Genomic DNA, 15,734 nt, shown 5'->3' on the forward strand with positions numbered 1-15,734 from the left:
AATTATTTTTTCTAGACTCTATTTAAATAAAATTTTATTCATCAAAAAGCATACCTAATTAATTGAAATCATGAAACTTTTTAATTAAACTCTAAAAAATGCTGGGTTAAATGCACCCTAGTCTCGCGTAGCCAGACCTTCAGAGTGACGGCTGAGGGTCTGGAATCCATGGCAGCTTTTATTGGCAATGAGGCCGTTTGACCGACATGTCAAACAACCAATCACAGTTCATTTTCCAATCATCGTCACGTTTCGGGGCGTGGAAATGTCGCCAAAATAAAACTGTGTAAAACTCTCGGATGTATTTTAAAGATTCTATGCCGCAAACTTAAAATCTTTCACATACTTTTGAAAATCGAGCATTTAGTTGATCCTGATAAGCGCTCGTCGTCACAGTTGTAAACATGACGGCTTTCTTCTTTCCTGAGGGGGTTTGGCATCACAACATCTTTGTTTCCAGGTGGAACGTTAAAGAACGCAACACATACGTCTACCGGAAATCCGGTGGGTCAAAGCAACCCAAAAGCAATTTTTTAACCGTTTTAACTGTTAAATGTTTAAGGCCCTATTAAATGTTTTATTTTTTTTCTCAAAATTAGTTGTATTTTTATTTGTTTTTTAATTAATTAATTTAATACATTTTTTTATTAATTTATTTAATTATTATTTTTTATTTATTTATTTATTTTTACCAAATTCCATTTTCTGTAAATTGTCTGGATTCCATTTTAATGGTTTCATTCAATATTAATAATCTCTAATTAGTTGATTTTATTAAATAAATAAATAAATAAAAATTCCTGACATAATGTGTTGTATATTTATATTTTGTAATTAATTATTTCTGTTAAATGTTTTTTTTTTCTGGTAAATATTAGTTTAAAAATAATGTTTTAATAATAATTTTATTAGCAGTATAGTACTATCATTACATTAAGTAATATATTTATGTCACAGTTTGTTCAAGTTTAACCAAACATTTATTTTGAGGGGTTGCTTTGAAAACCTTTAAGTTTCTGTTTGTATATGATATGACAATAATTTTACTCGAAATAAACAGAAAAATGCTCACGAAGTGACTCTCAGAGCAGTTCTAGAGATTGTTTATGTGTTCATGTCCTCATATATTGAGGCGGCAGAGGCTAAAAACACAGTGAGCATCACGCACGCTTAAGCATTTGTGTTTGGGCCATTCAAAACTGCGCCATTCATTCACACAGAGACACGCAGAACATGCTGGATTCATATTTAAATGGTATTTTTGCAGCCTAATAGTCATAGACACTAGTCCATGTTGCGTTTTCATTTAAGTGTAATGACCCTTTAATTAATTCACCCAAAATGACATTCCACATTATATAGTCAATTCCATTTTTATGACTGGATTCCACGATCCTGTCCCGATTCTGTCCACATTGCGGAAAAAATAGGGACCTACCATGTGTGTAGGGCCCTCAAAAAAAAAAAAAAAAAAAACTACCAAAATGTTAAAAATATTATAAAATCCCAAAGTGTCTGAGCAGTGATTTAGAGTCTGACAGTATATTTGACTTATAAAAATACTAGTTATTTTATTTATTTATTTATGAGGTGTTTGTTTTTCATTCTTTGACTGAGATTTCATCACATTGCTATACAATTGTGATGTGATTTTAGTGTGTTTCTATGCGGTTGCTAAGGTGTTCTGAGTGATTGTAAATGCCATAACCACTGTATTCGTTTTACCTTCTATCACTAATTTTAAGCTAATAATGAGCTGTAAGCTGACATCATTTTTAAATTTTTTATGAAGAGACTGGTTTTTCAAAGGAAAGATTGAGAAGTCAGTATTTAGTTTTTGTTGTTTTATTTCAGTCCTGAATTTTTCCATTCGAGCCCCTAAATCAATTTGTCTCCAAGCCTCAAGAGCACAAAACCCACAGCGAGACTTAACGCTGTATTTCTGGAGCATTTGCATTCCACTGAAGTGAGCGTCTTCCTCTGGAGTGCTGCCGCGGGTTCGAGTCGTATTCAGATGAGTGTGTGGAACGTGACGGCTCTGAGCGAGGGAACACACACCTCTCATGCCTTCAGCTAGAATCAAAGCAGCAGAGAGACGCTCAGCGCTTTTGTCTCGCATCAACCGTTCAGACACACGCCGCGGTGAAACTACATGCTCATGTGCGATGCGAGGATGAGACTTGAGGCTTAGCGTGACATGAGATGCATGTTTTATTTGCGTCCTTTATTTCCTGACTCTCTTACAAAACAGGTACTAACAGGTTTCATGGTACTTTGATATTGGCTACTGTACTGATATCATATTCATAAACAGTAGTATTTACAAGGAATGTGTATTTTAAGGAATATCATAGCATTACCATGGTATGTTTTTGTTGGAGCTGTCAGATTTCAATCAAATCATAATTAAAAAATATGCTAATAAAGCTCTTTTTATGGTTTACTGGGACTATAAATGTAATGACAAAAAATTAAAATAAAAAGTTTAGGTTTTACAGTCGTATTTGGCTTTACAATAATAGCTGCTCAAAATTACATCTGATAGTAAGAATGTTAGTATATTATGATATTCTAAGTAATATATTAGCAAATAATAATGATAATAATAATAACAATAATTATAATAATGTAATGTTACATTGTATTAAGTATGTTTATATAATGTTACATTTAATAATGGTATTAAATCTAATATGAAGATATTTTGTTATATATTATATATCATATATACTGTTTATATTAATAATAATGATCATAATAACAATAATAATGGTAGTAATAATAAAATTAACAACAGTATAACAATAATAACAACAACAACAATAATAATAATAATAATAATATTATTATTTGTTATAATGTTATTAAATATAATATCACATCCATATAATTTAACAACAACAATAATAATAATAATAATAATTATTATTAATTGTGTAAGTCTTTATTATAATGTTTTTAAATGTAATATCACACACATATATAATTTAATTTTATAATAATAATAGCAATAATTATAATACTATTATTATTATTGTTGTTGTATAGTTTGTTTTTGTAATGCTAATAAATGTAATACAATAAATATATGATTTCATATTCTTAATTTGAAATGGCTTGTCATATTATAATTATGCCATTTATAACCTAAATAATACTCATCAGAATTGACACTACAACTAAAAATGTTCACTTTATGGGCTTTACTATGCTTATTTAAAAAGCTCAGGCCCGGTTTCTTATAAGCATTTGTGAAGAGTTTTTCAGTTCCGTGAAGACATTTTTATTGCCTGTAAATAAAGTCGCTTACCTGAGCCCACTGCTCATTTTCCTACTAATTCATATATTTTCTCTCACTGTTTGAAGACTTTACTTTTTACGTGTCCTTCTCAAGGTGAGTCTCAACAGGACGGGCTGATTTTACCAGTGGTGTAAAACGAATTCACCCATAAAGAATTGTAATATTTCATGTCATTTGTCAGCAGCGCTTTCTCTGCACTAGTGCGTCTTATCTGCGGCCCATCGCAGCACACATCCATTCTGCCCCACATAAACCCCAATCTGTCTCTCAGCCTGGAGTCCTATCGCTTTTTAGTGTGGCTTGAGTTATTCGTCCCATTTCAGGCCCTTGTGGGTTTTTCAGGGATTCTTTACGCCTCTCTCTTTGTTGCGCTGATAAATGTAGTCGGTTCATGTAAGGCCTTCCTCATCAAGCCAACAACAAAGCTTCAATCGCCTTTGCACTGAAAAATTGGAGAGGAATCCAAAGAAACAACACCCACTCACCACGAACAACCGTCTCTCATTCTTCACCCTTTTTTTGTCTTTACAGCTACACTCTCCGAGTGGTTGGCAACGGCATTAAAGCCCAGGCTGAAAACCCAGAAGTCAAAGTGAAGGAGGCCGACCCGGTGATCAGTCAAGTCATTGATAAACTGAAGCACATCAATCAGGTGAGCCTGGCCAGGAAAAATACAGTCAAATCAAACAATGCAACGAGCTCCTTGATGTCCACGCAGTCCTGTTTCATGAGTTGCTGTGTTTTCATGCCAGCAGATCAGAGCAGATCTCATTAGCTCTGCTCATGCGTGTATGAAACTGTATGTTGTGTGTGTAAGTCTCTGAACTTGTTCTGCCACAGCGGCAACAGATCTATTCCGCCAAAGGCCAAATACATTATCATTGTCGCGTACATTACCATGCCAATCCCTCCGAGAGTTGTCATGACAGAAATATAAATAAATATATATATATATATTACTATCATCAATATGCTATTATAGTTTTTGTTCATATTTTAAATTGATTTTATTTTAAAATTTTCTGTATATTTCTATATATTTATTTTATATTTGTTTTCATCTTTCATTTTATTAAAAGCCTTAGTAATTTCGTTTTTCTTTTTCTTTTTTAATCATTCAAATAATAAAATTTTTCGGTGTATATTTTTATTGCGTTTTTAGTTTTAGTTGATTTATTTTTAGTTAGGGGTGGGTGATATGGCAAAAATATCATATCACTTTTTTTTTTTTTTTTAATATCACGATTCTTTGTCAAGTTGGTTTTACTATTTTGTAAGTTGTCTGAGCAGTACAGCCAAACTAATTTCCCTGTTACAAAGACAAAGCCTTTCAAGGTAACAAAATATAAAAAAAGAATGGTTGATATTTAGGCCAAAGTGGGTGAAGATAAAAATCTTTGTCATTATTTTATCTTTGTTATTCAAAAATAAGAACAAAGATACACATTACAAATACAAAAGAAAACACTATATAGATTGATTCCTATTAAAGCAACTGTTTTAAAGTTTTTCAGTCAAGAGTAGTGAGTAATTTTTCTTGTTGTATTTTGTTGTTTTATTAATTAAAGGAATAGTTCATCCAAAAATGTCTGTCATAATGTTTATACCATCATTTACTCACTATCAAGTTGTTTTAAACACGAATGAGTTTTTTCTTCTTTTGAACATAAATGTTATTTTGAAGAATGTGGGTAACCAAACAGTTGCTGGTTCCCAACTATCAAAGTCAGTGGAGACCAGAAACTGTTTAGTTACCCACTTTCTTCAAAATATCCTCTATTGTGTTCAGCACAAGAAAGAAATTAATACAAGTTTGGGACAAAGTGAGTAAATAATGACAAATTAAATTTTAGGGTGAACTAACCCTTTAATGATAGTCAGCAGCATAGTTATGTCCCTTTAAGACCTGCATGCATCTAATATACAGGCATGCATCCGTTTTTCTCTCAACTGTTTACTTTCATTTTAGACATAACCAACTTAGTCTATATGTAAACTTTGTGTGTTTTGACAGTATTAGCGCAAAATATAATTTAGTCCAGTTATAATTAAGGCACTGTTCACAAGCTTTTTAGTGTGCGCGCGCTTCGGGTGTCCGTGCTGAGACAAAGTGCATGCCAGAATAGCATGTGAAAGGCTTTAAAGCAAATGCAAATAATGTACTTTTGTGACTGCGAATAACTGCTGTGTCCCGTGAGAGTAGAGTCTTCTGCAGAGTTAACACTGATGTGAATGTATGTTGCGCTGTACAGTAGGGCTGCAACAAACGATTATTTTGATAATCGATTAATCGAACGATTAATCGACTAATCGTTGATTATTTCACTGATTAATCAGTAGACTTTGATTGATTATTCAGCTTTTGCAATTAGTTAAAATATTAAGTTATACATATTCTAACATAAAGGTCAATTCAGCTTTAGAAAAGCATATTATGTAATTACAATTATTATACAATTAATTGGTAACACTACAATAAGGTTCATTGGTTAACATGAACTAAGAATGAACAATACTTCTACAGCATTTATTAATCTTGGTTAATGTTCATTTCAGCATTTACTAATGCATTTATAAAAATCACAAGTTGTGTTTTTTAACATTGGTAAATGCACTGTGAACTAACATGAACTAATGATGAACAACTGTATTTTTATTAACCAACATTAGCAAAGATTAATACATGAATTTAATAAATGTATTGTTCATTCATGTTAATACATTACAATAAGGTATCATTTGTTAACATTAGTTAAAGTGTTACCGATTCATTATACAAATAGATGTATTTGGCACACAAAATGAGATGACAGACAGAGACACTCTCTCACCATTTAATTAGCTACATGGAAAAGTAACACATCATTCTGCCTAACATCTCCTTTTGTAAGTGATAAGAATCAAAATAAAGGTAAGTGATGAGATGCTTTGGATAAACTATTTTATTCAAAACATAATGTCTTAAAATAGCCTACCGTATAGGGTTATGATAACCAAAACAGTCCTGAGCTAGATCAAGCTTTGATTTCTGTGAAACAAACTATCACTTTAATTAAATATTTTTTCCCCACTAATAAAAACATTTTATCATTAGCAAGCATGTACTGTGATTAAGCTGGAGCTCAAGTAAACAGAATACCATGATCGTTAATATCATTATGCTCATAATAAGCACAGTAACCATAATCACAGTAAAATATGTGTACTGTGGTTGCAATCACGCTATTGGTGTTTTAAACGTATTTCTTACAAAAGTGCTGCAGATGGATGGTGTGTTGCTCATGAAGAGAGTAACACACATGCCGTGTTGCATTATGAGCGATTTATGTAGCTGTTTATTTTAGAAATGTCATCCCTCGTATTACCTATTACTGTAATCTGTCATAGGATTTCAAAGCAGCCTGTTTTATGAGACGCACTGGACGACAAACACGCCAGAAAAGAGAACTTGAACAAAAATCATTCACATTTCTTTTAAGCATAAACTCACTTAATGTTGATGCATTTTTCAGACAGACATATCATTTTGCTCTCAAGTTAAAGGAATAATTCACCCAAAAATGAAAATTTGCTGAAAATGTTCTCACCCTCAGGCCCTCAGTTTGTTTCTTCATCAGATTTGGAGAAATGTAGCATTCCATCACTTGTTCAGCAATGGATCCTCTGCAGTGAATGGGTGCCGTCAGAATGAGAGTCCAAACAGCTGATAAAAACATCACAATAATCCACAAGTAATCCACACCACACCACTCCAGTCCGTCAGTAAATGTCTTGTGAAGACAAAAGCTGCATGATTGTAAGAAACAAATCCATCATTAAGACGTTTTTACTTCAAATTTGTTTCAAGCTAAAATACCATAATCCATATTATTGCTTTCTTCAGTGAAAAAGTTTGTCTCCTGTTGTCTCTCACATCAAAATTCACCCACATATTTGTTTAGAGCTTTTTTGGACTCTTTTGCCTTGTAAACGGTAATTGATTTGTGCATATTTCTCTCCTGATTCAGATGAGATGACTTTTTCACTGGAGGAAGTGTTACTATGGATGGAGTACTCATATTTATATATGAACGACTTAATGATGAAGTTGTACAAACACGCAGCATTTCACTTCACAAGACGTTAACTGATGGACTGGAGTGGTGTGGATTACTTGTGGATTGTTGTGATGTTTTTATCAGCTGTTTGACTCTCATTCTGACGGCACCCATTCACTGCAGAGGATCCGTTGGTGAGCAAGTGATACAATGCTACATTTCTCTGATGAAGAAGCAAACTCATCTACATCTTGGATGACCTGACGGTGAGTACATTTTCAACAAATGTCTATTGTAGGGTAAACTATTCCTTTCAAAGTGAATTCAAAAGAAAAACTAGTATTTCTTTGTTGAAGTGTAAGCTCATTTTTGCAGTCAATCTCAAATACTTACATTTGCATTTGGCAGATGCTCTCATTCGAAGTGAACCACGTTGCATGCTGTACATTAGTTCAGTTCATGCATTCCCTGGGAATTGAACCCGTGACCCTAGCATTGCTAGCGTCAGCAACACCAAGGTCACGAATTTGAATCCTGGAAAATGCATGTTCTGATAAATTATACACCTTGAATACAATGCAAATTGCTGGATACCAGCATCTGCCAAATGCATAAATGCAAATGTATTTGCATTTACTTTTTATTATGAATATCATTTGTGTTTTTCTGCGTGTAATTCTCAGTAATTTCTTAAAAGCTGTAAATGGAAAACTCCACTTTTGTATGGATGAATAAACGTGACCGTCTAACCTTCAGAGCCAAAAGTACTGACATTCCCTGAACAAACGTCTGTGTTGATTTGATTTTTATTGTCATCACTCTCAGTTTGGAGGACGGTAAAAGCTCAAGCGCTGACTCACGCTTGAATGTTTTGCTTTAATTAATACGATTGAAAGCAAATTAGTTTATGCTTCTTTTCATATCCCTCCATTTTGCAAAATAACACGTCACAGCGGAACACTTGGAGACCAGAAAATCAATGAATACATATTTAAAAATCCATTTTCAGCCTTAACACGTTCACGTTTATTCTATCCCTGTTCCACCCGCCGGCCAAATCAATGATGTTTTGCCATCCTGCGCTGGCCTGATGCTGCTGTCCTGCCTGCTGGAATAGATTGTGTTTCTTCCCTTCCCGCTGGATGTGCTTCAAGACAAAATACAGTTGGATCTTGATCTATCAGAAGAAGTCCAGTATGTTCTGATCTTTTCGTACAAGGTGTTATCACCTGCTTTGCTTTTCATAAATTTCATAAAAACAGAAGCAAAAACAAGTATCTGACCTCTCAACCACCAGCCCAAAAATGATTGCTTATAATTCTAAATTTAGGATTTGATTTGCATATAACATTTTCATCCGTTTAAATTACACAGTTTTAACATAAACAATCTTATAAACTTAATGTGATTAATTTCTCTCAGCATACATAAATGAAACTGGTCAGATTTCTTTAGTTGCACTAATAAACTGAATGTGTTTTAATTACACAATAAACTGTTTTGTATATTCATCTTCAATAAATCCAATTTATTTTGATCTTATGTATTTTTAACTAATTAAATAATATGCCACAATTTTTGTTTCATTTATGTATTATTGACATATACAATATGCATTACCTTAAGTTGTAAGTCTGTTATTTTAAAGCTGTGTAATTAATCCAGTGTTGTTGTTTTTTTTTTTTTTTTTTTTTTTTAGTATATTAACTTTTAATAGTTTTAGTTAAAGTTTGGATAACGTGTGATTGTCTGTGGGATTACACTGTGTAATGTGTGTGTGTATGTATGTGTATGTGTATATATATATATATATATATATATACTGTATTACACATAGTGTAATCCAAATGGGTGGAACTTCTATATGCAATTTATATACATTAAACTGGAATAACGATTGAAAGAAAATTGCACACCTCTAAGGAGTTAGACTGAAAATACATCAGCTTTAAGGATCAGCTCTTTCTTGTCTCTTGTAATATTTCTTCTCATAATCAAGGCCATGTCACCGTATCTTGATGGTAGTGAGGTGCTGATGGAGGACAAAGAGGAAGAGAGATTGAAAGAGACCTTTAGAGGAGGCCTTCAGACGACTGCTTGCAGCAGGTTCTCTTCAGTCTTTCTGTGTGGAGTCACAATCATTTTGTGGCCCGGGGTGCCGTCGCATCTTGATAACATGACAAAGTGTACTTCTTAATGATGATGATAACTGGAACACGGAGAGGACATTTGCTGGTAATCTCAGTTTGAAGCCATTGGTCCTCTGACAGATCCAGCGGGACTCGATGTCCAGAGCAATTTGGCCCTTGATGAGTAAGTCAGAGAAACCTCCTCCTGTTGTGAAAATGGACTGATCAGGGGCCGACGCAGTGACTTTTTTAAACGTGGTGATATCCAATTACAGGTCAGCAGAACATTTTGATCGGGTGTTAGGAATTAAATTGTGTTGAATTGGATACTTACAGACTCGTGCTAGAATTTGTGCCTTTGACTGAAAGAAAAACTCATTCAGGAGAACAGCATGAGTCGTCTTCAGCAGATCAGACATTTACTGGTGTGGAAAGAGTAAGGTGGCCTACCACGGTCCTAAATAACTATTATATTGATATATTTTGAACATGGTTCTACCCAAGGTTATTACAGTAAAACTAATATATATATATATATATATATATATATATGTGTGTGTTATGTATGTATATATATATATATATATATATATATATATATATATATATATATGTGTGTATATATAATTAAATATATAAAAATATTTTTTAAAAAGTTGCCAAAGAAACATGTTCGTTTAGTTTAACTTGATGTACTAAAATAACTAAAGGTAACACTGAATTAAAAAAAAAAAACATTATTGACATTATTAAATATTAAATAATACAATAAAATATATAAACATTTTTCATTTAAATATATTATTTTAAAAATATGAAATATGTTTAATAACAAATAACACACAATACAAAAAAAAAAAATATATATATATATATATAAAAACTACTGTATATCTCAATGATACCAAAATAACACTGGTACTACCATGATATCATTGATACTTTTTTTTGGAAATAAGTACTTTACTTTAGAGTAGCATACAAATAGCATGGTATATGAACTTTGGTACCATGGTAAATAAAGATACCATGGTATTACCATACCACTGAACCATAGTATCACCACAGTACTTAACAAACAGTACTTACTGTGCCAAATAGTACCATGTTACTACCATGGTATTTTGGACATATACCATAGTAGTGCTATAGTATTTTAGAAGTACTTTAGAACAACACTTACTAAAACATGCCATCTTACTTCCACGTGGTATTTTGAAAATACCATGGTAAAAACCATTTCAGTATCATGGTACATTTTAAAGTACCACAGTATTACAATCACTGTACCACTGTATTATTTAAAGGGTTCCATGGTCAAAAACAGCATTGTTTTATTTGTGATACTCAAGAGTTTTTCAAAGAATATTGTAGTATTACCATAGTACATCTCCAAAGTACCGTAAAATTAATATAGTATCGATAAATAAAAAATAAATGAATAAAAACGTTATATTACCTTTTTTTTTTCAACTTCAATATGATAAAACTCCAGGGCAGACTTCAGGGAGAATCACAGAGAATCAATGAGTGAATGCAGTGGGATAATGGTGTCAATATTCTAGGCTAACCATTACCCATGATACTGAGCGGCCCAAAGCCGACAGAAGCTTTCAATACAACTTGCCTGTGGCAGAAAGCCACCCTGCAGCTTCAGTTTGCCCAGAGCATCAGGCTAATGAGCTTCTCTCCTTCAGCTCGGCCTGCAGACAGGAAAAGATGCCCATGGTCTCTTTTTCAAGCCTTCAAAAATGTTCTTGCAATGCAGGGCTTTAGCTCTGGTCCATGAGGGGTCAGTTCAGCGCCAATGCTTTGCTTTCTTCATCCAAAAATTACTTTCCTGTTTCAGATCCAGCATCTTTCTTAAAGGAGAAGCGTGCAATTGCTTTGTTAGGAAAAGTTAGGAATGTTTTTTTTTTTTTTTTTGTCTCATGCATTTACATTTACATTTATATTTAGTTGCACTTGCATACACAGTACCATTTCATATTTATACCGTCTATATTCTGAAGATTTTTACAGATGGGTTTGTTCTTATATAATTTGTATGGAAGCTTGTTTCTGCTACAGGACATAATAATAATAATAATAAATGGTAATTGTTACCTTTTATTTCAAAATTCTGACTTCAATTCTGAGAAAAAGTCTGAATTGTGAGATGTAAATTCAGAATGGCAAGAAATAAACTCAGAATTGAGACATAAAATCACAATTTGTGAATACATATCCAAATGCGCAATTACGAGAAAAACAAAAAACAAAATCAGAATTGTATTTTTTCATACCTTTGCGAGTTGCAAGTTTATATCTGTTCTATATTTGTGTTCTCCAAATGTATGCCAATTAATGCATTACTGCATGTTCAATGAGTTATTTAGCATTTTTAAAAGTAACATTTCAGAAAACTTGTAAAAATCAACTTTTTTGATATAATATTCACTTGGATGCATTTAACTTATTTAATATGACAAATTTGAAAAGTGAAACAGGATGTTCAACATAATAATAGTGGAAATGATTGGAAACCTGTTTGATATATATATATATATATATTTTTTTTTCCTCTGCAGTTTTGTTTTGCACCACTAGTGGTGCATAAATGGCACGCTTCACCTTTAAAAATATTTTTACACAGCAGTTTTGTTGTTACTTTTGAATTTTGCAGTGAATCACCATCCAAGTCATACCCTCTCTGTCTGTATATGTCTGTATTTCTTCTCGCCTGTCTGCTTCTCTTTCTTTGTGTCTCGGTTCCTTTTTGAGACTGTCTCGCTTTCTCTCATGCTCTGCCTCTTATTCTCTCTCGCAAACCCTTTCATTTTTGAAACGGGAAAACTTCATGCATGCATATAGGAGTTGCTCATTCCTTGGAGGGCTTGAATGCATCAAGTCTGATCTGCATCTTTCAACGCATCTTAATTTAGCATCTTGCAGCTCATCTGCGGCTCAGACTTCCCAGCAGGCTGAGCAGAGGATGAGGTCGTCTAGTTGACCTGTGCTGGCATTGCAGCCTGATCCTCACCATCTGTGATGTGTCACTGCAGCAGATCCGACAGCTCTATGTCTGTTAGATATGTGCATCAGAAACATGCATGCTGTCCTATGGCTGTAGCTCATACTGCGCCGTGAGGGACCAAACGATGATGTGTGAGATTCTGTGTGGATCTGAGTGCATATATTTCATTCACGAGGAGCAGTAATTATTCAGCAGTTATCAGTTCCTCTATTTCTGTTATAGTATGATGTTGTATTAGATGGACCCAGAGCTGTAATTTTATGATATAACGAAATATAACATTAGCGTATTATAAACAGTGGCGTAGAAGTACTGTTGCATATGTTGATGCTGAACTGGTTAAGAGCATGATGCTATAAACGTCAAGATCATGCATTTAGTTATGCATCACATTAGTGCTGCATTATGTCAGTGGATGGCAACAAGTAAGTGAATCATTGAATTTATTCAAAAGAATTTCTGGCATTAATGATTAAATGTATTAAAAACTGTATATTTTGCCAAATATGGATAAAACATATCTTTCTGTGGCAGGAATAGTAAGAGTAGTATGCAAATTATTTTGGTTTTGAATGAATCAGATGAATGAATGAGTCAGTGACTCATAAAGACTTTAATTTTTTGCCAGAAAGAGTGACTGATCTCCACCACTAATGTACAGATACAGTATATAAGTGTTATCATTTATATTATAAACTATTTCGTAAAATTTCGTATAATAAAATTATAAAAATATTTATATAATTATTCTTACTCATATACACACACTCATATATATATATACTTATTGTTGCTCATTGTACACAATACAAAAATCCAAATACAACAACCTGGAAAATCTGAAAGTGTTTATATATATCATACACATGATGCTCTTTCTCTTGAAATACAAACAAGAGTAAATGTCAGAATAACCGTATATATCTAAAAGACGAAGTCTGTCAGGAAAAACATGAGCTCTTTGTTGTTATCCAGTCGCTCTGTCATTATATTCCAACATTATTCCTGGTCAGAAGCTTCCATAAATATTTAGCTTACATGTAATTGTGCTTTCAATACTTCTGTGCAAACACTGAAGATTGTAGACCTAAGAAGCAAACCATTTTCACACTCCTTGAAAGCAAATGGAAAGTTTTCCCAGCTTCTCAGTGTAATTTCCCGCATAATAACTGGCTAATTTATTATTTCGTGCATGTATCACGGTTTCTCTTCTGGACTGGAGACTGTCCAAAAAATGAGTTCAACAAAGTTAGAGCTGTCAGGAAACTCAGACAAGTGGACGCGCTGATAACTGCTCTCATTTATATGGAAATGGAAATGGTAACCAATCAATTTCTCTCATTTGAATGACTCAGACTCTTGCCCCTGCGTGGAACCATCGATTTAACTCCAGCCCTGGTCAAAGACGCCTCCTGAGGACTAGTAGCTTTGCAAAGACATTCACCTCGGCTAAGTGGCGTCAACACGAGGTCACATAATCCGTTTTGCAGTATATACGGACCTTAGTTTTCAAGTCTGACTTTACTTGTTGCTATGTTTCTGTTCATGCACAGTTAAATATTCAGTCAAATAAGTTCCAAAAGACTAATGTACTTTTTTTTTTTTTTTCTTGAGGCTGGAATGCACCACATGACTTATACCCTGATTTACGGTCAGACAACTTGACGCTAGTAACCAAAAGTCAGAGCCAGTCTTCAGATTTGAGTTGACAGATATAATTGACTCTGATTTATTTTTTTGCTTCAGACTATGAATCCATCCAGTCATCGGAGATGAGAACAATCTTTGAAGAGAACAAACACTTGTTGAATTCAGAATAGCATACTAGTTTTCTACTCTTACTCTTTCTAACGTAATAATAATAATAATAATAATAATAATAATAATAATAGTGTAGTATGCTACAGTGTTCTGAATTCAGGCACTGAATCAATTAATGAATCAATGATTCAGTGACTCCTAAACACATACAAGATGCTCATTTATCACCACCTGTTGACCTAAATATTATTATTAAATACTTTATTGATCCTTCACAGGAAAATATATTGTTACAGCAGCAACCACAATTCAGTCCATGCACACAGAAACAAAGAGAAAAAAAAACAACAACAACATTACAATTATTGCACATTAAAAAGCCTGACAGCAGCAGGCAGGAATGATTTACGATGCTGTTCAGTCTTACATATTGGAGGGATCATTCTGCCACTAAATGTACTCTGCTGGAATACCTTTAAAGCATGTAATGGATGCATGTGTATATGTAATATGTGAATTAATCAGTGAACAAATATGTATGTTTGAGAGTGAAGTTTTTATGTTTTTATTGAAATAAATAATATAATATAATAAAATAAAATAAAATATCCAGCTTTGCCAAACAACAAATTATCAAAATATTTTACTATATTTTTACTGTATTACTTGTACTACTGTATTACTAAATATTTTACAATATATTTACTATATTTATTGTACAGCCTTGGTAAGCATAAAACATTAAAAATATCAAAACAATAATAAAATCTTACCAACTCCATACAATAGTATAGGTTTTTCTGATTATTGAATTTATTATTAGTGCACTGCATTTGTGCATTTGTTCATTTTTGTAGATTATTATTATTACTTTTTTTTTTTATCTAAAGCAACTTACAAATGGGGAACATTCTGTATTCTTTATTGTGTCCTTCTGTTCATATCTTCTGCGTTACAGTCAATAGTTAGCACATCTCCTGTTTCCTTTCATTGAATGCATTTCAGATCATCATAACTGTCCATAAACTGTTTCTCACCAGTATTTCTGCATTGCAATAACTCACCATCAACCTCCCATCACCCACGGGTTGAATTATTTACCATTCATTGACATGCAGCCTCGCCAGCCTGTTTGTTGGTGAATTATTGATACCGGCCCATTCCCAGTTCAAAGCTCTGAACGGTAAAAACACGTCCACAGTCACTCTACGCAAATCCAAACAAATCTTCATTTGCGCTACGTCTCACACGCTTCAATGCACACACAAAAAAGCAATTAAGATGTCAGAGCATGTCAGGCTGGAAGTGAGAGATTGCGCTTGATGCATCGAGCTGGTTAGCGGAGAAGCCCATAGGAGCACTTCCCAAGGCCGGGGTCAAAGGTCATGTGAGGGTACTTGTGGATGTTTGAGGGATCGCTGCGGGCATAACGAGGTCAGCCTCCACTCAAATTGATTGAGAGTTAATTTCAGAGCTCGGACTCTTGATTT

The 15,734-nt window shown here is 33.4% G+C and overlaps 1 protein-coding gene across 2 annotated transcripts in view; it reads left to right on the forward strand.

Moving 5' to 3' along the window:
* Positions 1–15,734, forward strand: part of gpc5a (glypican 5a) — a 236,929-nt gene that overhangs the window by 116,196 nt on the left and 104,999 nt on the right. For both annotated transcript variants that reach the window (XM_058789345.1, XM_058789336.1), the window contains exon 6: positions 3,833–3,953. In XM_058789345.1, coding sequence (XP_058645328.1) covers positions 3,833–3,953 — 121 coding nt within the window. The remainder of the gene's footprint in view (positions 1–3,832; positions 3,954–15,734) is intronic.

This window comes from Onychostoma macrolepis, chromosome 01, assembly GCF_012432095.1.
Source record: "Onychostoma macrolepis isolate SWU-2019 chromosome 01, ASM1243209v1, whole genome shotgun sequence".
Lineage (NCBI taxonomy): Eukaryota > Metazoa > Chordata > Actinopteri > Cypriniformes > Cyprinidae > Onychostoma > Onychostoma macrolepis.